The sequence below is a fragment of the Misgurnus anguillicaudatus genome, chromosome 16, assembly GCF_027580225.2.
Source record: "Misgurnus anguillicaudatus chromosome 16, ASM2758022v2, whole genome shotgun sequence".
Taxonomy (NCBI): Eukaryota; Metazoa; Chordata; class Actinopteri; order Cypriniformes; family Cobitidae; genus Misgurnus; species Misgurnus anguillicaudatus.
The window spans coordinates 17,757,660-17,778,556 of record NC_073352.2 but is presented as its reverse complement, the minus strand read 5'-3'; the positions used below and the strand labels follow the sequence as shown (position 1 = coordinate 17,778,556).

Below are 20,897 nucleotides of genomic sequence, written 5' to 3'. Positions count from 1 at the left end.
TCACAAGGTGCACAGTGTGAGATATTGCTGTCTCAAACCAGAAAGAGTCTTGGCAAAGAGCTTTGTTCCTTACTCTTACTATTCTTGCTTCATTAATGTCAGAATTATTATTATTATTCCTCTGGCTTTCAGAAATGCGAGTGCCTGCAGCTAAAGGACGGTTGTATTTTCATAAGGCAGCAGATGAGAGCACAGAATGGCAAAATCAAAGGAATTTCAATTGCCATTTACTCTTCGACCTCATACTCAGACGGCTCGCATTGCACACGCCTCTGCTCAGATCACATAATATGCATGGTGGAATAAAATGAAAGAACGTGAAAAGATGAAAAGAGAAGAGCATGAAGGAATAAAAGAGATGAAAACTTTGTATAATGCATTTGCTTGACTCTCCAAAGAGAGAGAGGAGATGCGCATGTAGACGGCAGACGGCACAGGATTAGATCCAGTGTGGATCCGGCCCGGAGTCGTCTGCTGTTTGGGTTGCTGTAATGCAACAAATCGCATCTCGCAATCTGGATCTTCCTTTTCATTTTAATGATTAGATGAGAGTTATGAAAAGAGAAACAGGCAACAATTTATTCATGCAAAGCAGGAACTGTTCTGTAGCCTCCACCAAACTCCCAAAGGTTTCTGATGTTGCAGGTGTTGCATTCTGAGCTGAGGTCGGTGAGAGAGAACAAAGTCAAATCAAATAAAGTTTTGAGAACATCAGCATGCCAAGCAGACATCTCCAACTGTGTAGAAGGATCTGTCCTGAATACTTGTTTCTGGGTAGAAAAAACAGTATGTGTTTGGAAAAAAAGAGGTCCATTAATAATGCAGAAGGTCAGATCTACTCTAGCTGTACTGCTCAAAGCAAAGCCAACTGCAGTTTAGATTCATAACAGGAAATCAGTCCTCCATATTAAGAGCGGTGAAACTGCAAGCAGGTATTTTTTTACCGGGATGTCCCAAATGCATGTGGCTGTTTTACCTTAGGCCAGGGTTAAGGTGTTTGCTAGAGACATTTGTTTATTCTTTGCATATAGGAACAGTTTGAAAAATGTATGTGGAAAAGGGAAACCTTATCAGCCTGGCTCATATTTGGTTGTTTGTGTCCCCTTTTTTATGTAATTATATAGAAGTTTGTGTTGGGTTGCCAGTGTTTTGGCAAGTGCAAGCCTGCCTTTTATACACGCCTGTTACCATGGTGGTCAATTTGCAGTCATGACTCCTTTTCTGCTACACTGATCCAGAGTCAGTCATCACTAGAAAGCTATGCCAGGCCTTTATGCAGTTCTTCCAAGAGAGGCAACGAGACATCGGATACATCCTGGAGGAAACACTGTATTAGTATGGTAAATAAAAACCGCGTCACGCGTAATGGATTTTGCGTATTAGGGCCGATTCACACTGGCTGCGTGGCGTGTGCGTCTCAGCTGCGTGGCGTGTCCGTTTTTATTTACGTTTTCAAAATATATGTCACCTATAGCAACAGCAGCGCGTTAGCGCTGCGTCAGGCACGCTTCTGGTATGTACAGACACAGAAAACGCAACGCAGCCGCCCCGCAACTGACATGCAACAGATACGCCACGCAGCCGGTGTGAATCGGCCCTTAGGCCGGTGACACACTGGATGCGTGGCGTAAGCATCTCAGCTGCGTGGCGTGTACGTTTTTAATTCGGCTCCCATGTTAACAGGTTAAGGCTTGCAGACTGCCTGCGTGAGACGCGCGTCTCAGGCGCGACTCGAGCCGCGCGGAAAACGCGTGCTTGCTAGAAATAGAACCAATGCCTATTTTTCACGCGAGACGCAAGCGTGTTGGAAGCATTTCCAGGCAAAATAGAATAGGAAAATATGTTTATATGTCATTTTGTACACAAATACATTTAAATGAATGACATTTTGATGTTTGAAAGTCTATAGGTTGACATACATTCAGATATAAATGTAATTTAAAATATACATAAATAAATAAATAACGATCGATTTTCAAATATGCACCTGTCAAACATAGTCCATTTTGCCATCAATACTGTTTAATGTCTCCTTTATCAGCTTTATATTTATGCTTAATATGAAGTTGAAATTGTTGTTGTGAAGACAAGAGCCTGGTCTGTCGGCGGGTTCCCTCTATGTCACCTACAGCAGCAGCAGCACGCCGGCTCCGCGTCAGACATGGTTCTGGTGTGTAAAGTCACAAAAAACGCGACGCAGTAGCCACGCAACTGACACGCAACAGAAACGCCACTCTCACGCCATGCAGCCAGTGTGTCACCGGCCTTATGATCACCTGGAGAAAACCTAGCAAACCAGACAGCTTATTTGAAGACACTGTGGTTGCTAAATTTAGCATTACACTTTCTAGAATCAGTTTTATTGAGGGACAAAGTTATGACAGCTGGCTGCGATACGGCCATAACCTCCGAGGTGGGAGACGGTGTAATTTGCTAGCCCATCAAGCCCAGATGATCCGGCTTTGTTCCTCTCTCTCCGTTATCTTGTAACTCATTTTCAGTCCCTTGAATTAGCATTAGTGGGGTCATCTGACCCTCATTTCCAACCATTTCCATTTATATCTGTCTGACTGGGATTCGATATAGGTCAGCGGCCCCTTACACAGCCTCTGCTCTGGCACGGCTGCCAGGATGAAAATATAAAATGAGTTATTAATACGCAGGTAGTGTGTAATTCAGGAGCTCATGAGGAAATCCTGGAGGAAACGTGTGTGGAGTTTACAGACATTAAGTGATTCTCATTCATTCTCACCTTGGTTATTAACTTGACTGGGCTGGAGGCTGAGGGTCTTTGAAGTGTTAGCTGGTCATATAAAAGCAATAAGTGGTTTTACATGCAGTGCCATTATAAGCCACTATGTGTAATTTGACTATGGTATGCATACTGTAATCAGACAGCATTTGAGATCTGCCTGTACAAGGTACCATGCTAGTTTGCAAAATCTGATTTCTCTCGAAGTAATACACTCCAACACATCAAATGACATCAATGGTTCACTTTCTATTGAAGTAGACTTAGTGCTGGCCACTGTGCTGGAGGTTGGCAGGATGACAGCGTTTTAATAAATTGTGAATGAGATTTACAGACAGCAGAGGTGCTGTATAAACATTATTGAGCTAGTTATAGCATGCAGTAAATACTCTGGTGTAATTGGTCACACTAATCAATTTACATTAACAATATACATTTTATTTACAACCATGAATTGTTACTCTATACAGGTGGAATTGCACTTTCTTAAAACTTTTTCTAATTGGGCCACTTGTTGTGTTCTGTGTCTTTTTTGATCTTCGCTCACTTAGTCCCATGATGACGAAGTAGGGTACAATCTTCCAGCAACCCAGAAACAGCAGTTATATGGCCTATCTTCACTATGCAGGGCATCCATGGCCTCATTCTCAAACATTCCTGATGCTATGTGATGGCATCCTGAACTTCTGCAGTGCAGGTTTTGGACATTAACTGGTAAAGCATTGGATTAGTGGCGCAAAGATCATAGGTTTGACCTCAGGGAACAAACATACTGATAAAACATACACGTGTAGCTTGTAATGCACCATGCAAGTCGCTTTGGATAAAAGCATCCACCAAATACATAAATGTAACATGTTTATTACATTTTATGTATATTGTTTATCAATTTTTTTCATCTGATATTTGGCTGTAAGCCACGGTACCGGTGTTGAATTACAAACAGGCTAGGGATGAGCATTGAGCAATGATTCAGGTTGATTCGGCTGTATCTCAGAAGTGTGTGCGGCAAGACCTGTGGCTGCTGTTTTTTTTTTTGGTGTGTAGGATCACCGGGGACAGCTCTCTCTCTCTCACTTTCTCTTCGGCTTTGTGGATCTCATACAAATGAAAGCAACTCCCAGATTACTCATTCAGGTCAGATGGGCCCTAGCGCAGAGCTCCACTCTTGCATGCGGGTTTACAGCTCATTTGGTGCTCCTGCAGATTGAAACTTCTAACACTCTTCAAAGAACGGCAGCTTTTCGGCTGGGCCAAAAGCTTTATAAACGTATGCTCAGTGCAGGATATGGCAGATCTGATGCTGACGTTTGTAAACACTTTACCTTTGTAGATCTTGTATATGCAACTCATGTATGACAGCTTGTCAGACAGCCATTTTTTCACATATTATGTTTTATTAACAGGGTTCGGGAGGAGCACGATCAGATAGATATATATATAATTCGGCACAGGTGCTACTCATAATCAGCCTAAACACTACGAATACATGAATCCTACCTACCTCAGTCCTGAGATTGTTTTCCGACATTCCTCCACCACCCCAACTCCCCACTCTAATCTGTTTTTATCCCACTTCAGGGATGGGGGAGTTCTCCGGGTTCAGGCCAGACCCCGAGTTCGAGCTTCACTGCGTATCCGGAGCCTTCCCCCAGGACAGCACGCAAAAATATGCTTACGTTCGCAATCAGATTAGATGTAAGGGCGAACTCGTGAATTACATTTTATGCATTTGTCTTTTCATTTATTGTGTTCTATGGGAATTTGATCTCCTAACCATTGTGCTGCCAATGCAATGCTCTATAAATTAAGCCACAAGAACAAATCAACTTCGTTAAAACTCATGAAGGACAGTACACTCTAAAAAAAATCCGTAAAAAAACGGACAAAGTACTGTGTAAATATGAAGGAATTTTCCGTATTTATGTTTTACAGGCATTTATCTGTTTTTTTTTTAATAACATGTTGCATTATGGGTGCAATAACCCCTGCTACAATCTTTCACGTTTGCCTCTCTATCACCATCTCTGTTTGAAACCTAAAATTACAACTTGCTTTCAGAGTTATTTTCTAACATGGATGATGTTTAACTTCTTAACAAATGCTGTCAGAACAAGATACAAGTGTTAAACTATTCCAGCATCCACACATGTGATTTAGTAGACAAATCTTCTTTCTGACGTGACGTGTAAGTCAAATGGATATTTACCACAACATTTATCACATTAAAGCTACAGTTTGTGTTTGTTTTAGATTCATTTGAAGTCACCACTATGGTGATTAGTGTTCCCTTTAGTTAGGCTTTTGTCCCTTGACCTTCCAGAACTGACTCTGCTCTTTTATCATTGCAACAGTGTTTTTGCTTGTAGCAATTACAACTTGTTTGTTGTTTGAGGAAGGAGAGTTGTCTATGATGTCATATTAGCTTAGTTGTTTTTATGTTCTGCTGCCCAACATCCAAATATGAAATGACAAAACAAGAACAAAGAACTGAAATGTATAAGAGTGACACTCCATGCTGATCCACAAAAACACTGCCCCGAACAAGATGGCTGAAAACGTGTCAGCTGTGGCCTTTGCTCCAGAGACATCAACACTTTGGATACAAATCTCAACAATGGTGAGAGTAAATGTCAAGAAAGTTTTCTGTCCTGGTACCCAGCATGCATTGCGGCATGAAGCTTTGTTGTTGATTGTCACCATTGTTGCGTTTCATAGTCAGATTGAAGTGTCCCTAAAGGTTACGGAAAATGTTCTGTAAATCTACGGACAGTGTTCTATAAATCTACAGAATGTTCAGTTTTTGAATAAACGAAATGTCTGTAAACATAACGGAAAAGGTACCGGTAATTTTCTGCCAGGACATTATCCGTTTTTTTACGGATTATTTTTTTAGAGTGTACTTATTTCTCAAATTAGTCATACTTAAGATGTGACCCACAATAACCATTCATAGTGCACTGAAGATGAGATTGTAAATTGAGTTTTTCTTCAGGGTAATAGGAATCCACAGAGGTCCAGATTGAAAATAGACATTGTTGTGTAATTTATGTATAGAAAAATCACCTAGCTTTGCTCATAGACTCTTGCTGACCCGTTCTGATGATAGAATGTGTCTGGTGTTTTAATGAGGACACAATCATCTGATAATTGAGGTTGTTTTAACTTTATGGTGTACATAATTGCTCAACGCTGTTATCTTTCCCATTGTTGCTGTTTAACATGTGCAAATTGCAAAACAAATTGAAGTGTATTATAATCATTTCGTATAGACTTAAGTTGAAAAGACTTCCTAATGGTTTTAATTCCCTCTTTGTCTTTCACTCACTGACTTTGCATGAATCCTATCCCCATTTTATTTCAATGGGCACAACTATTTCCCATCTCTCATTCTGTTGCATCCATGTTTTTCATTTTTCCAATCTCTCCCTTTCATCTCTTCCAATTACACTTTATTGTGTTTTTCAGTCTAACATCAGTGGATCAAAATAGACTCAATGTGACAGCTAACCTGGATGTGTACATGATTTGTTATTAAGGAGAGAGGGATATGGGGGAATTGAGGTTTATACTTTCCCTCCCCCATCTACCATGTTCACTCAAACATGCTCTCTCATATAGACATTGTCTCCATGACAACGGCTGCCATTGCCACAGCGCTAGTGGCCAGCGTTAAGCAGAAGGCCCTCCCGTTTTTAGCGTCAACATGATGCTGTCAACTCTTAACGGGGTCATATAATACAAAAATACAAAATACATTTTTCAACAATCACAGAGATTCACTGAGATTCTCTCTTAAAGAGGACATACGAGTGTCTTAAATGCAGAGGTCAAATCAATCTGTGGAGATCGACAATCTCTATGCATCTCAAAGTTCATGAACAACATCGTCATCTAGTGGCCATTCATGACGATCACAACCTTGATTTCTGCGCAGCTCTGAGAGATGATGTCATGCTTTGTGGCTCATGGAGAGAAGGCTGAATGTTGCTGATATCTGAATGTTCCCAGGCAAAAAGAGAGGATCAGTACAGCCATCTGTGTGCTTGTGTGTGTCAGCAGGAAGCTCACAAACCTGGCACCATTATCACTTGTGAAAGAGTGCGTATTTGTGTTTTGTGTGTGTTTGGGAAACCCAATGATAGAATTAACAGTAAGTGAATGTGGTATTGCATACGCTTTGCTGTATTTTTATCATGCCGAGATGCTTATTACCACAACAAATGGATTCATATAGGAGCATATGTCTCTCATGTTTCTTTGTGTGGGTTGTTTCTGTAGTTCAGAACAAAGATCAAATATAACTTAAGGTATAATTTTAGGTACTGAAGATGGACCATCTAAGAATGTAGTTAGAAGCATAGACCTGATAATAGCAGCAGTTTAGTGTGCTGTTATGCGTGTTCAGTACAGTACAGTAGAGTAGTGCTGGCCCACTTCCTGTGAATCATTGCTTTATGGTTTCATCAGAGCTGCTGAATGATACATGATTGACTGTATTCCTTCCATCTTATTGTCTGATTACATTGAGCCATCATTTCCTGCCACAGATAATCTGGTTAGTCTGTCTGATCAGACATTATGATGCCTTTTGTCTGTATGTCATGGTTTATATTAGATCAGCAATGTCTTTTCTGTCTTTATTCCTTACCTTAAACTCATCAAACTTTTTTGTTATGTTTTGTTTTAAGTAAAGTGAAAGGTCAGGCAATACTATTAGGGTCAATGCTGTGAAAATGTGGAAGAACTGTTGATATTAGTAGATCAACTTTTGATCTAGTAATATACTAAGTATCTATTTACTTAGAAACTTACTATCTACCAAAATGTAGAATTGTTGATATCCTGTTTGTTTCTAAATATTTGGAAAGAAAAAGAGCCTTTAGGAGTCAAACATAGATAGGAACAACATTAAAAAGCATATTAGGATTAAATAGTTTGATTTATATGATTATTTTTGTTTATTTATATGAATATTAACATAATAATAACAACAACCCAGCAACGCACATTTATTTATAATCCAGCATATGTTTTGTCCAATAATTACCTAGCATTGGTAATAACCCAGCAGAATTTAGAGTGTATATATATCAAAGCTAGTTAACCTAAAGTTTTATTAGTTACAAAAATACTCTGTCTACAGTATCTTGGTTTAGCTAAGTAAGGTTATATTCTTCACTGAAAGATAAGATGGCATAGATTCATTAATGTAGTTGCATTGCTCCATCTAGTGGTCAAACTACTGATAAACAGTGATTTATGTATCTTTTTCTCTTGTTTACAACTTACAAACAATATTTAAATTTGATGCCATTAGCAGAAGGCCCGTAACTGCAGCTACAAGACCTTTAGAAAAATGGTCTCTAAATATAAAAGTTGTTGTTGTTGTTGTTGTTATAATTATATATATATATATATATATATATATATATATATATATATATATATATATATATATATATATATATATATATATATATACCCATATATACACCAGCAGTGTACATTTAACACTGGTGATTTTGCTGTGCACCATATTGCTTACCTGCAGTGTAATAGGAGCAGTTATTCTACAACATAATACACAAACAACAAAAAAACAGAACATAACGAGATAATAAATTTTGTCACCTGTTTTATCTATCATGTGGCAAAGCAATTTGGGTAGTCAAAATGCTTTATAGCCCACTCTTTTTAACTAAAACAAAAGCCCACTTTCAAAAGTGGGCTTTTGAAAGCCCACTTTTTGAACTGTAGCATTAATTGACAGATGCCTTCATTGATACTCTGTATAAAGGTGTGGTGGAAAGTCACAAGGTTCTGAGTCTGACTTCCAAAGAGGTTTTAGAGACTGAGCTGATCTTTACCTCATTTAACATTCATTGCTGCAGCCATGAACGTATTGATTGTTACAGGTATACTGGGCACTATTTGACTTGACATTCACGGCCAAGTTATTTATTACCACTTTATTTAATCTGTCTAACTATAAGATTGACTATTTTAAATTGCTAATACATTTACAGTATATATGAAAACATTTGGTCGGTTTAAAACTTAAAGGAATTAAATGTTATTGAACTGAAATAAATTTAGCTAAGGTGAGCATTTCACATAAAAACACTTTTTTGACTTAATCTGTGATTTTCTGCTTGAACCAAAACTGTAGAAATGAAAGCACTGCTGCTGTTTGCTGTAGTATCTGCAGATGCTCGGTGATGATTCTGAGTGGAGAATGGAAAGTCTGGTATAACTGGTTTACGCGACGCATTAAAGGATCACTTTACAGTCGTTTCTTTGTAACGTGAGAGGAACTGAAGCTCTGCTATACTAGGAAGTACACTGTTCGATTTGCTCCCTGCAATTTTGACCCAGAGCGCTGCAGTTTAGTGAACACACGCCCAGTGTTTGCCGGATCAACAGCGCTTGCCAATGAATCTTTAATGACCGCTTTAAAAGTCGTAATGGCTAGTCACTAATGCCCATTAATGATTTCTGAATGCTACTTGCCCCGCCTTGATTGACCTCTCGTCAGTTCCATTAGGATTTCTTTGGTTAAAACTTTGAAAACGTCCTTCTGCTCGCATCGAATCATCACTGGCTTTAAGCTTTATTATTTCAGCGTATTTTTAACTGCTAAACATGACTTTTCCTCTTAGAAAATCAACGTCAGGTAAGGCATAGCTTTTTATGGTTTTAACTATTAGGATTGTAAACATTGAGAGAAAGTTCAAGATTATTAATTGAAATGTTAATTTATTGAAATGTTTAAAATTCGCTTGGTTTATTTGTTTTTTATTGTACATGACTCGGTTATGTTTTTTTTTTGGCGGAAGTTTTGCTGGGAGCGCATTGTTTAGGGCGGACGGCGGTCTGATTTATGGTGCTGTCCGTGGTGCTGAACAACTGATGCTAATGTCATAACTGCGCATTGTCCTTATTGTCGTCTTTATGTAGTTTGTGTTTTACTAATTAACTTCCTTTGTACGATCTTCTTTGTATTTCTAGTTAAAATAAAATACATTAAAAGCTCTTTCCATTAAATGTGATTTGATTACTCTAGATACCTAAATTGATTTTGTTATGCTATCAATCACATTTGCGGATATTAATATAAGCTTAGTCTATTTAGCTAAATCAACAGTGACTCCAAAAATTCCTGTTACAGACCTTTGGCCAGAGCCGGTGGTGCTTCATATTTCATTAAAAAGTGTAACATTGTATTACTAAATGAATATTATTATGACCCATTTAACCTCTGGTATGTGGAATCTGGACAACTTGTTTTTAAGACATTTACAAGCAGATCTGGTTCCTGTCCAAATGTCTGGTCGATTTTTTTTGTTTACTGATTTTACGGTAGATGGCGCTAACATGTAATACAATATGAGATGCTTAGATGAGGAGGACAGAAAGCAGTAGGGCTGAAACGTTTGGGCATTTTTTGTTTAAGTCCAACACGAGCAAACTCAATACTTTTGAAATTGCAACACATGGTTATAGATCTAATTCAAAACACAAGCCTATGCTATTTTTGTTTTAAAAATAGCCTAGCCTTTTTTTATATTTATAGAAATATTTATCATGTCGAGTAAAATAGGCATAATAGCCTATAGGAGTAATAATATTTAAATATCTTTACTTAATTTCAGAATATTTGTTATACTTTAAAGTAGGTCAACTGTGATGTATTACGAATGTATTAAAATGTATTATAAACCTTTAAGTATAAAAACATGAAAAACGTAAAGAAGTGCATCATGACATGCGTATTGATTTGTGTTATTATGAGTGATTCAAAAGAGTTGTGTTTTTACCACACATGCAGGAACATCACTACCATGGCAACCAGACACCCGTCCAATCAGGACATCGCAAGTGCGATGTTTCCACGCGAGCCTTTATGTTATGGGAAAGAAATAGCCCATTAAACATAACTGGTGCATAATATGCAGACGAATGTCAACATTTTATACATCTGTTCAGGATTTAAGACTCGGCCACACAAATCCGCGCTCACATTTGCGCGTGCAGCAGTCGTCTCCCATTCATCGCGGAGATGCAGCGTAATCGATTTGTCTCCATGCAAAATATACTGATTTGCCGCGCTTTTTACACGACCCAAGCTTCGCAGCTAACCGTAGCATATACTTTACTACAGTATTGAAATGGTTTGTTCACATATATATTTACTTGTAGTCTAGGGTTGTGATATTGTTTTACATCAGCCGTCACCCTCCGCCCCGTCTTACAGTTCTGTGGTAAGAAGCGATCACAAGCGCCACGCGTTTCTTACAGTTGGATATCATCATATTAAGATCTTGGAGTAACTTGGAGTTGTAATCTATATTACAAACGGACTAAAAAGATTAACTTGAAGCATCAACTGTCTCGTGCACACCCCCACACACAAAGCGCGCGCACGCTGAAGAGCGAGTCTGCGCTCGCTAACAGGTGTTTGACACACACGGCTGTCCTGTGTGCTGTGACCGACGTTTCTTGGGATGCTGCAAAACGCGTGTAGCATTTTCTACGTTATTGGTCAGATAGTGACATTACAGACGCGGTTAGATTGCAGCTATTTGAATGTAGCCTACTGTAAACCAGTTTAGGGTTACTTTCTTTCCGAAGAATAGCCGCAACGTTTAAGAAATGCGTGTACTATTACCTACGTAATTTTGTTTTGACTCTGTATTAGTTTACTCTACTGACGTACGACAAATGGCGGTTAATAGTAAATGAGGACTTGGACGTGAGCTTTCAAGTGTAAGTTTTCCCTGACAAATCTGTTGTGGAGGAAGTGAGGAACTGTGTCCGCTGAAAGTTTTGGGTGTCGCGCCGTCAAACTGGCCATGGCTGCGGCGATCGCCAGCTCCCTGATCCGGCAGAAGAGGCAGGCGAGGGAGCGTGAGAAATCAAACGCCTGCCGCTGCGTGAGCAGTCCCAATAAAACCAAAGGAACATGCGAGAAACCCAGTCGACTCAGTGTTTTCTCCAGAGTCAAGCTTTTCGGCTCCAAGAAGCGCAGGAGAAGACGTCCAGGTCTGATGTTACCTGTATTTTTAGGATCTTGTCCTAACACTACGGACATTGTAACTCTAATATCAGCATCTTCATCATCATCATCATCATCATTGCAACCGTCATCTTCATACTGTTTGAGTCTGTACTTTCCTAGTATGTTGCATTTGATGTTTTATTATTTAGTATTTAGCAATTCCCACCATGTCACATTGTAATGGACTAGCCTACTATAGTTTTATTGGCTTTGAAATTCAGGCAGGATGTAGTTTCACACTACCTAGTGAGATCTTATTCAACCTGAGTTATTTAATAACTTTACAGCACTTTTCCATTTTCCGCAGCTAGCATTACATAACTTTTTAATCAGTCTTCCTTACTGATTAAGTGGTTTTGCAGTAGAGATGATGCTGTGACATTTATATCACTCTCGTCATCATCTATCTAGTGTGTTTAATCCCTCCAGAGACAAAGAGACAATAGAAAGTAAAATAAGCAGGCTATGGCTTGATTGCTGCAGATAACCTGCAAGCTGGATGTGTCCCTGGGGATTTAGTCACACATATTGGGTCATACAGGTACATTCTGCAGCAAAATGTGATGCGTGCATTTACAGTAGCTGTCATCTGAATGAATTTTAAAATGCATCTGTGTCTGCGGTAAAACAAGATGTGGCACTGATGCCTCTGCATTTGTTTTTAGTGATTGTGAAGTTAAATTACTGTATATGTCATTCATAGATACACACATGCACATACAGTATGCATACAGCACAACTTTGTTTAGTACAGGCATGGCACAGCCTTATCACCCTGCCTCCCTCTTCAGAGCATCTTACATAATCCTTACAAGACAACTGAGTGAAAGTGTGGAAGTTTGTGCGTGCAGATCTTTAAGTGGCTGTTGTTTGTTTGTATTTTTTTTTTTACATAAAAACTTAATTTTTCATGTCACATGTTTAAGTTCCTGCTTGCAGTTACACATGTGATTTTTCTTGGCGATAATGCATTTGTCAACTTTGTCAAGCCTGTTTCCTTATCCATATTTGATGTTTATTTTTTAAACCACAGAGTATCTCTATAAATTAACTTTACATTCACATCCTTAAAAATGAATGAAAATTCATTACTTACTCTCATATTGTTCTTAACCTGTATGAGTTTATTTTTATTCTGTTTAACACAAAAGAAAATATTTTGAAAAGGATGTTGAGCACACAGTTGACGCTACCCATTGACTTATAGCACTCTAAAATGGCTGGGTTATTTTTGACCCATAATGGGTAAATATTGGACAGAACACGTGCTGGGTTAAAAATTGACCCAATGCTGGGTTATTTTAACCCAACTACTGCAGGGATCCAGACTGCCACCAAATGGTGGAATTTTGCCACCAAAATTTGAGAGTGTGCCACTGAATTACATCCAGTTGCACATGTGCGACCAGTAAATTTGACCACTTTTTTGTGATGTGACACTGAATTAGAAACAGCACACTACTTTCTGCATCAATCATTAAAGTATTTATTAGCAATACACTGGAAATTAGTAGAAATGTGAATATTTGGTAAGCATGTTGATTTACAGTGTGTGCCCCTACATTTTCTGGTTGCGCCCCTAAAATTTTCAGTTGGGGCCACTGTGCTCCTAGTGAAAAAAGTTAGACTGGAGCCCTGTACTGGGTTATTATACCCCATGGTTGCATAACAACAACCCAACATTGGGTCATTTTTAACCCAGCACGGGGTAATTTTTAACCTAGCAAGTGTTCTGTCCAATATTTACCCATTATGGGTCAAAAATAACCTAGCCATTTTTAGAGTAAGTATTAGTTTTACCTACTAAGGAAGTCAGTGGGTATCATCAACTGTGTGGTTACCATCATTTATCAAAATAACTTCTTTTGTGTTCATCAGAGAAAAGAAACTCATACAGGTTTAAAACAGCATGAAAGTGAGTGAATGATGGCAACTTTTTCATTTTTGGGTGAACTCTCCCTTTAAGCCAGGCAAACTGTACATTACATGCACACCTACACCACAGCTTATAGACATTTAAAAAAGTGTTTATTTTGAATTGGAATTCAAGTTAATTTATTAGTAAAGTATTATGATGCATTTTCGTTCTTATGACTGTAATTTAAATTAGATGTAACCTAACAGCCACACATATTTTTTAATCTCCTGTGATAAATAAAAGTTAATCAGTGCTAATAGGATCCACCAACTCACTAAGCCCTATTAACCACAGATCTGTTGATGCAATCTGGTATTTTGCACAGGGGAGATGTTTTAGATGTGGCATTCAATATAGATGCACTTCTTTGTACACAGGTTTGATTTGCATTACTGTAACTGTGACATCATCTACATATTTTGCGTTAATTGTTAAGGCAGCAGATAATAGAGTGGCTTATAAATTGCATCTTGCAAAAATCTGCTATGTGGTGGTTCTGTTGTTACCCATTTACACATGTTTAGTTTTTCTTTCCTGTTCCTCTGACAATGTGGTCTGAACTCTTGTTTTTTAATGCAGGCTCAAATCTGTAGACCATGCAGAGCTCTGCTAAGCCTGGAGCTTTAAAGCCGTAACACTGTCACTGTGGCAATACCTCTTTAACCATCTCACTTTTCTGTCTCACCCTTTGCAGAGCCCCAGCTGAAAGGGATCATAACGAAGCTGTACAGTCGACAGGGCTTTCATTTGCAGCTCCAAGCAGATGGAACCATTGATGGCACCAAAGAGGAGGACAGTGGTTTCAGTAAGTGGGCTGGAGCTTGCTCCATGTTTCTCATTCCCAAATTTCCACCAGGGTTTTAAAATATGACTAAAAGAGAAGATGAGTAGAACAAATGGGCTTTTATATGTCTTTGCATTTTCCAGTGTATTACAATTCTGCTTTTTACACTAGCACAACAATTCTGCCTTGCATGTAACATGAGGATAATTTAGTTTTTGTTAACGTACAGATTCGATAGCTTGATGTAATATTCAGTCTAGTGTCTAGTGTCGTTAAAGGACAAGTTCGGTATTTTACACTTAAAGCCCTGTTTTCAGATTGTTTATGTTGAAATAGAATGGTTTTGAATGAAATTTGGACATATGATGCTGGCCCGAGAATTTTCGGTTTCTGTTGTATCACCTCCCAGGTCTACAATGGCTGCATAGGTGCACTGGAACAGTCCTTCATAAAATGCATTAAACTTTTGTTTACAAAGACGTGAAACTCACCGAGTGGTCAGGGGTGTTCACTGATATGCTCACACAAAAATCGCTGCAAAAGATGCTTTCCAACAGCTGTTTTACCATTCGTTGTAAACTTGTGGACCTATTTTTCCAAACGCCTCACACCCGTTCATTCTTCCGCTGAGAGCTTGAATAATAGACACTCCAGCCCAGTTGGCGGCGATAATCCACCTTTGCCAATTGCAAGAATACAAACAACGTTCCCAGTGCGGAGCAATACCGTACCTCACAGCACATCTAATACAAGTCAATGGAGTTGGACAAAAACTACGATAAAACCTGTTGGAATGCGTATTTTGCAGCGATTTTTGTGTGAGCATATCAGTGAACACCCCTGACCACTCTGTGAGTTTCGTGTCTTTGTGGGCGAAGGTTTGGTGCATTTTGGGAAGGATTGTTGCAGTGCACCTACGCAGCCATTGTGGAGGTGGGGGCTGATGCAACAAACACCCGGGGGTTCTTGGGCCAGCATCATATGTCCAGGTTTCGGTCAAAACCGTTCTATTTCATCATAAACAATCTGAAAACAGGGCTTTAAGTGTAAAATACCGAACTTGTCCTTTAACAGATGACTGTGCAGTACCCATTGCTGGTTATATCAGGAACTGCAATTACTTTTATTACAATAAAAAATTAAAAAAATTTTTTACTCTAATGCGTTTATTATGTGAGAACAACTTCATAAAAGCAATAAGTGACTCAAGGCTGTGCTATATCCGCTTCCCATCATGCTTAACAACAGCCTTCACCCATGAGTATATCACAATTCCCCTTTCTCGCTTATTGCATGATAGCTTTTTATAGTTTTAGTTGAAAACGTTTATATATTATATTGGTCAAAAATGTAAAAAAGCACACAGAGTGCAAAAAAACACGTTTTATGTTTACGTCAGAGGAAAATAAACCTTAAAGGTGACTAAATATGATTTTGTGTCATTAGCTTTTGAAGTCATCTTACTGTGAATTATTTAGTCTGTAGGCAAGTGTTACCCAGTGTATGAGTCTATGTGTGGGGACAGAGCCGGCTGGCTGGTTGGCAGGGTTTTAATTTAATATGTGTCATATCTCACTGACGCTAAGTGCCTGTGGCATTCTGGGGCCTGTAAATTAGCTCGACTCTATTCAATTAGTCATTGGGCCAAGATGATGCTCATATCAAGCAAACGAACACGGCCCGTGAGCTGAATGTGTGCTGTTATCCAAGTCGTTTGGAACTGTAATCAGTCTCTAAATCCTTCATGGGCAGAAACACAAGACAAGTTCGTGCAGATTATTATAACTAATGCATGTACTGCAAACAATGAATATAACTTCTAGATGCATACATTTTGTGATAATTAAATTAACACCCACTAACTGATATCAAAAAAGTGTTTATTTCACTAAAGTAAAAACGCTTGGATTTGCGAATCTGAAATTGGATCTGCGACACTGATGATTGGCCACCTCTTGTGTAATTATGTGCTTGTTTATTTTGCCATTTCGCTCTCTTGCCGTATTCTCCCCCAGTGTGATTGACTGCAAAGCTGAATTAGTTGTATAGAAGTGAGATTACATAATAGCTGACCTGCTTTTCCCACCTCAATCCCTTATTTTGTGGAGAGAATGGAAAGCTGTTGCTGGAGAGGAGAAGTGGGAAAACAGGGAGCTTCTATCTCTCACACTACCAAAATAGAATTGTTAGGAGCATGGTGCCCTTGTCTCCATAGCGACGGCAGTGCAGTCCTCTTGGCTCTCCTCTTGGTTTGTGTGTCTGTGAGAGATTGTGTGTTGAGAGTGTTGTGATAGGGCTGAGGATCGGCTCCAATGTACTATTTACTTTCTAGATTTTGTGGCTTATCTCATCAGCATTAGTGCTTTTTAAATGCAGCTCAGTGGATTACTGATCATGTGCCAAGTAATTTAATAATGTTTCTAATGTCATGTCATTGTTTTCTTTAAAATGTCAAGATTTGTAGTCAAGATCAGAGTCTGCGTTGCATGTAACATGAGGATAATTTCATTTTTGTTAACGTACAGATTCGATAACTTGATGTAATATTCAGTCTAGTGTCTGTTTACATGAACTGCTACAATGGAGATACTAGAGTGACTTAGGTATTGATTTTATTTACAGTCACTATCTTGTACTCTTAATTCCAATTACAGAAAACATACATCTACAGTGCTAAAATCTATAAATGGATTTAAATTCATTTTATTAAATGATGTCCAGCAAATAGGCACATATATTTGAAGATAAACCCTTGTCTCTGAAGTTCAACTATGATGCGGGAAGAAAACAAAAGCCCATTCTGGGCAGTAAATGTCAGGTGTACCTGCTCTATTGGATTATGTCTCCTTTTGCAGAGTTTTAGAGTCTAATTCAATTCCTAATCAATGCGTCTTGGCAGGATCAACATCTTGCATCTATAAAGTGGTCTGATGTGTTTTTCAGTCAGTTATTGTCTTGTCTTGTAATCTATGTCCATTTAAATTAAACAAAAAATTATCATTCGAAAAAAATGCAAACATGCTTTTCAAAGCAAGCATCATCTGAGATTCTTTAGTAAGCATTGGATATGATAGTTAAGATTTATGTGGAGCATTCCTGTACGTGTATGATGAAAAATAATAAGCTAAATGATTTAAATACTGTAGAATTACATTAATTTCTTACCTGTAGGAGATATTTTTTTTATATTAGTAGATTCTGACGGGTAGTTGTGATATATTGCTCTCTTTGCAGCAGTGATTATCTTGCCCTCTTGATCTTCTCAGATCTCTCAGATTCTGGGCTCAGGTGCTCTTGTAGGTGTGAGTAATTGAGTTTGCTCTCCACAACTCCCACCGGCCAAGCCCTGGTAATCCCTCTGAAAATGAGGTCCGCCATCACTGTGTGTGTTTATGCGTGCCGCTCGTGTGTATGTGCCACAAACAAAAAAGGGAGGATATTAAAACATTATTCTATTAGGTAACACTTAACAGTAAGGTTGTATTTGTTAACATTGGTAAATGTCTTAGCTAACATGAACTAACAATGATCAATGTAGTTTTTCAGCATTTATTAATCTTTGTTAATGCCAGTACAGTTATTTGTGTTAGTTTATGGTGCATTAACTAATGTTAAAGGGACACAAGGCAGCATTTTTATGTTAATAAATCATCTTCGTAAGTCGGTATATGGTTAAATGACTCATTACCGGACGAATGAAGTCACTCTCGCCCGCCCCTACCGTCTGTAGGAAGAATACCCCACTTGCAACTTCGCTGTATCCGACCCGGTGTCCTTCAGTCTCGCAAAGTCTCAGATATCGCGAGAAGCAGTATCACTTTACAGCAAACAACACAGAGGCATGCGAGCTAAACACGGCTAGCGATTGTTGCAAATGGCAGAGTTGGGGAAGAAGCATCGAAAACCCTTGACGGAAGGGAAACCTAACTGGATTGGAAATAAGCTGATAAACTTGGTTCCGAGGGGGGGGACAACAGTTCGTTTTTACGACAGTGTTTTTCAAAGCATTTACTTTCAGACACTAGGGGGAGCTCGTAGAGAAATATTACGCAGACTTGCCTGGTTTCCCTTTAACAGTTACAACTTTCCATTTTAATAATATATTAGTAAATGCTGAAAATAACATGAAGTTAAGGCTCGTTATAGTTGTGCGTAGGTCCTACGGCATAGCTGCGACGTCGTAGGTTCAATGTCGGTTTTCATTTATACTTATGCGATGTCGTCCGCGTTGATGTGCAAACACACGCGCAGACCGCTGGTAGGCAGTAAACACGCGTGTAACCACAGTAGCAGCGCGACCGTCAAAGAAGAAGAAGCTTAGCAAGTTAACCCACAAATGAAGAAGAAACAGCAACTTGTTGTGTATACCAGCCATGATGGAAGTAAATAAACAGCGACTTTTGTTGCAGTTTGAGTTATATCACTCCTCAACTTTGCTTTCACCGTCGCAAACAGAAGTTTTTCTTACCTGATGGGAGTGGTTCTGGTGGACCAATCACAGCGCTTGCGGTCCGCGTAGATCTGACAAGCGTGGTAAAAATTTTGCGAGGTGCACGTCAGGCTACAGATAACCTACGGCGTAGAGCTAATGCACGACTATAAATCGGGCTTTAGTTTAATAAATGCTGTAGAAATATTGTTCATTGTTAGTTTATGTTAGCTTAAGCACTTAGTATTGTTAACAACACCTTTATTGTAAAGCGTACCAGAGTCCTAGACGGGTCCATTTTTGGAGACCCGTGTCCGTCCGTACCCGCAAAGTTCAGCACCAGATCCGACCCGTCACCCGTGATAATATCAAAATTAAATCCGCACCCGCCCGGACCCGTTAATATTTGGCCCGTTACCCGACCCGTACCCGCATACATCACACACGCTAAAATCATTCCAATTAAAGTGCTTTATTTTTTTATCTCGTAAGTTACCTCTCTCAACATCACAACAGCGTCATGAATAGGCTAATGAAACAGGCTAAAGTGCGCTCTGTTTTGTGCCATTTAAGTAGCCTATCGGCACAAATGGAACCTGATAACCATACAGAAATAGACATATTAATAAAAAAACAAGAAAAAGAACAACCTACCTACACAACCCCTGCTGTGCTCCTAAGTCTCGTCTCGAAATGCTTTCTAAGAGAAGACGTTCAGCTTCCGGCTATCAACAGCAAAACTTTATGCCAGAGTCCTGCAACGCTCGCTCCAACTAGGCTACGAGAAGAATCAACAAACTGGTCGCGCACTGTTGTAGTGGTGGTGACATGATGGGTCAAATGTCATATGTTCCGCGTGTAATGGTAATTAAGCCGGCGGTCAGCGTTTTTTCCGCGCTCGGCGCTGAGCGTCAATAGTTGAAAAAGATTAAAGTTTGGGTGAAATGCTCCGCTCGTCAATGTCAGTTGTCAGTTGTCACACGGCCGTCCAATCACAGTGGAGGAAGGGCGGGACAAGTATCACAACAACCAACAGGCTCACAGCTTAGGTATCACAGCTAAAAAGCGCTTGGCTGAAAAAACAGCCGTGTTTCAAAGTTTGGTGTGCACATCCTTAGACATACAAATTTTGCACATATTTTCATTTGCACTACTTCCCGCCCGCGCGGAGTTAATTATCCGCCCGCGGCCCCGCCCGTGAATTTTAGGAATGTCACAATCCACCCGTTGGAGACACTTTTATGCGGGTACCCGCGGGTACCCGCGGGTACCCGACCCGTTGCAGGACTCTGAAGCGTACCCAAATATATTTACAACTTTGTTAACCTGCACTCAAAAAAATGAGTGCTAAATAGCACTAAAAGCTTGCAATTATAGGGGAACCATTTTTAGTGCTATATAGCACCTGTAAAGCACCTATGAAGAAACATCCGGGGGTGATATAGCACCACTATAGCACCAGATATGGTTCTACTGTATATAGATGGTTTCAGCAGTAACAACATAAACAAGTGGCTTTCGTGGTCCTCACGGAACTTCCGGTGAACTCCGCTAAGAATAAATAACAACAAAGTACTTTAAACATAGTTTGTTTATATAACAAGCAAAATAAACAACACATAGATCACATAGGAAACCGAAACATTTGTAATTTCGACGAGGTATTTGTTCAAGAGTTCAGTTTAACAACTAGTCAGACCATTAAAAAACTGAAACCAGAAGTAAAGTTCCGACCAGACGCGTATCACGTCACCGCACGTGTGTCCGATGAAACCGTCTATAGCACAATATACTGTAGTTCTACATACACAGGTGCTGTGTGGCACTTAAAATGGTTCCTCTATGATTACGAGCCAGTGAACCACTTTTAGTTCTATTTAGCACCGTTTGTTTTTAGAGTGTGCATTTGGTGCCAAGAAACCTTTAATTTTTTAGTGTTTTCCCTCTTCAGTG

General features: G+C 39.2%; 1 protein-coding gene across 5 annotated transcripts in view; it reads left to right on the top strand.

The window, feature by feature from the left end:
• fgf13a (fibroblast growth factor 13a) overlaps positions 1–20,897 on the top strand; it is a 141,618-nt gene that overhangs the window by 88,314 nt on the left and 32,407 nt on the right. For 2 of the 5 annotated variants that reach the window (XM_055177681.2, XM_055177685.2), the window contains one exon: positions 14,426–14,536. In XM_055177681.2, the coding sequence (XP_055033656.1) occupies positions 14,426–14,536 (111 nt within the window). Of the gene's footprint in view, positions 1–9,295; positions 9,429–10,694; positions 11,933–14,425; positions 14,537–20,897 lie in introns of those variants that run through there. The other 3 variants (XM_055177686.2, XM_055177683.2, XM_055177684.2) reach the window with 3 other exon arrangements.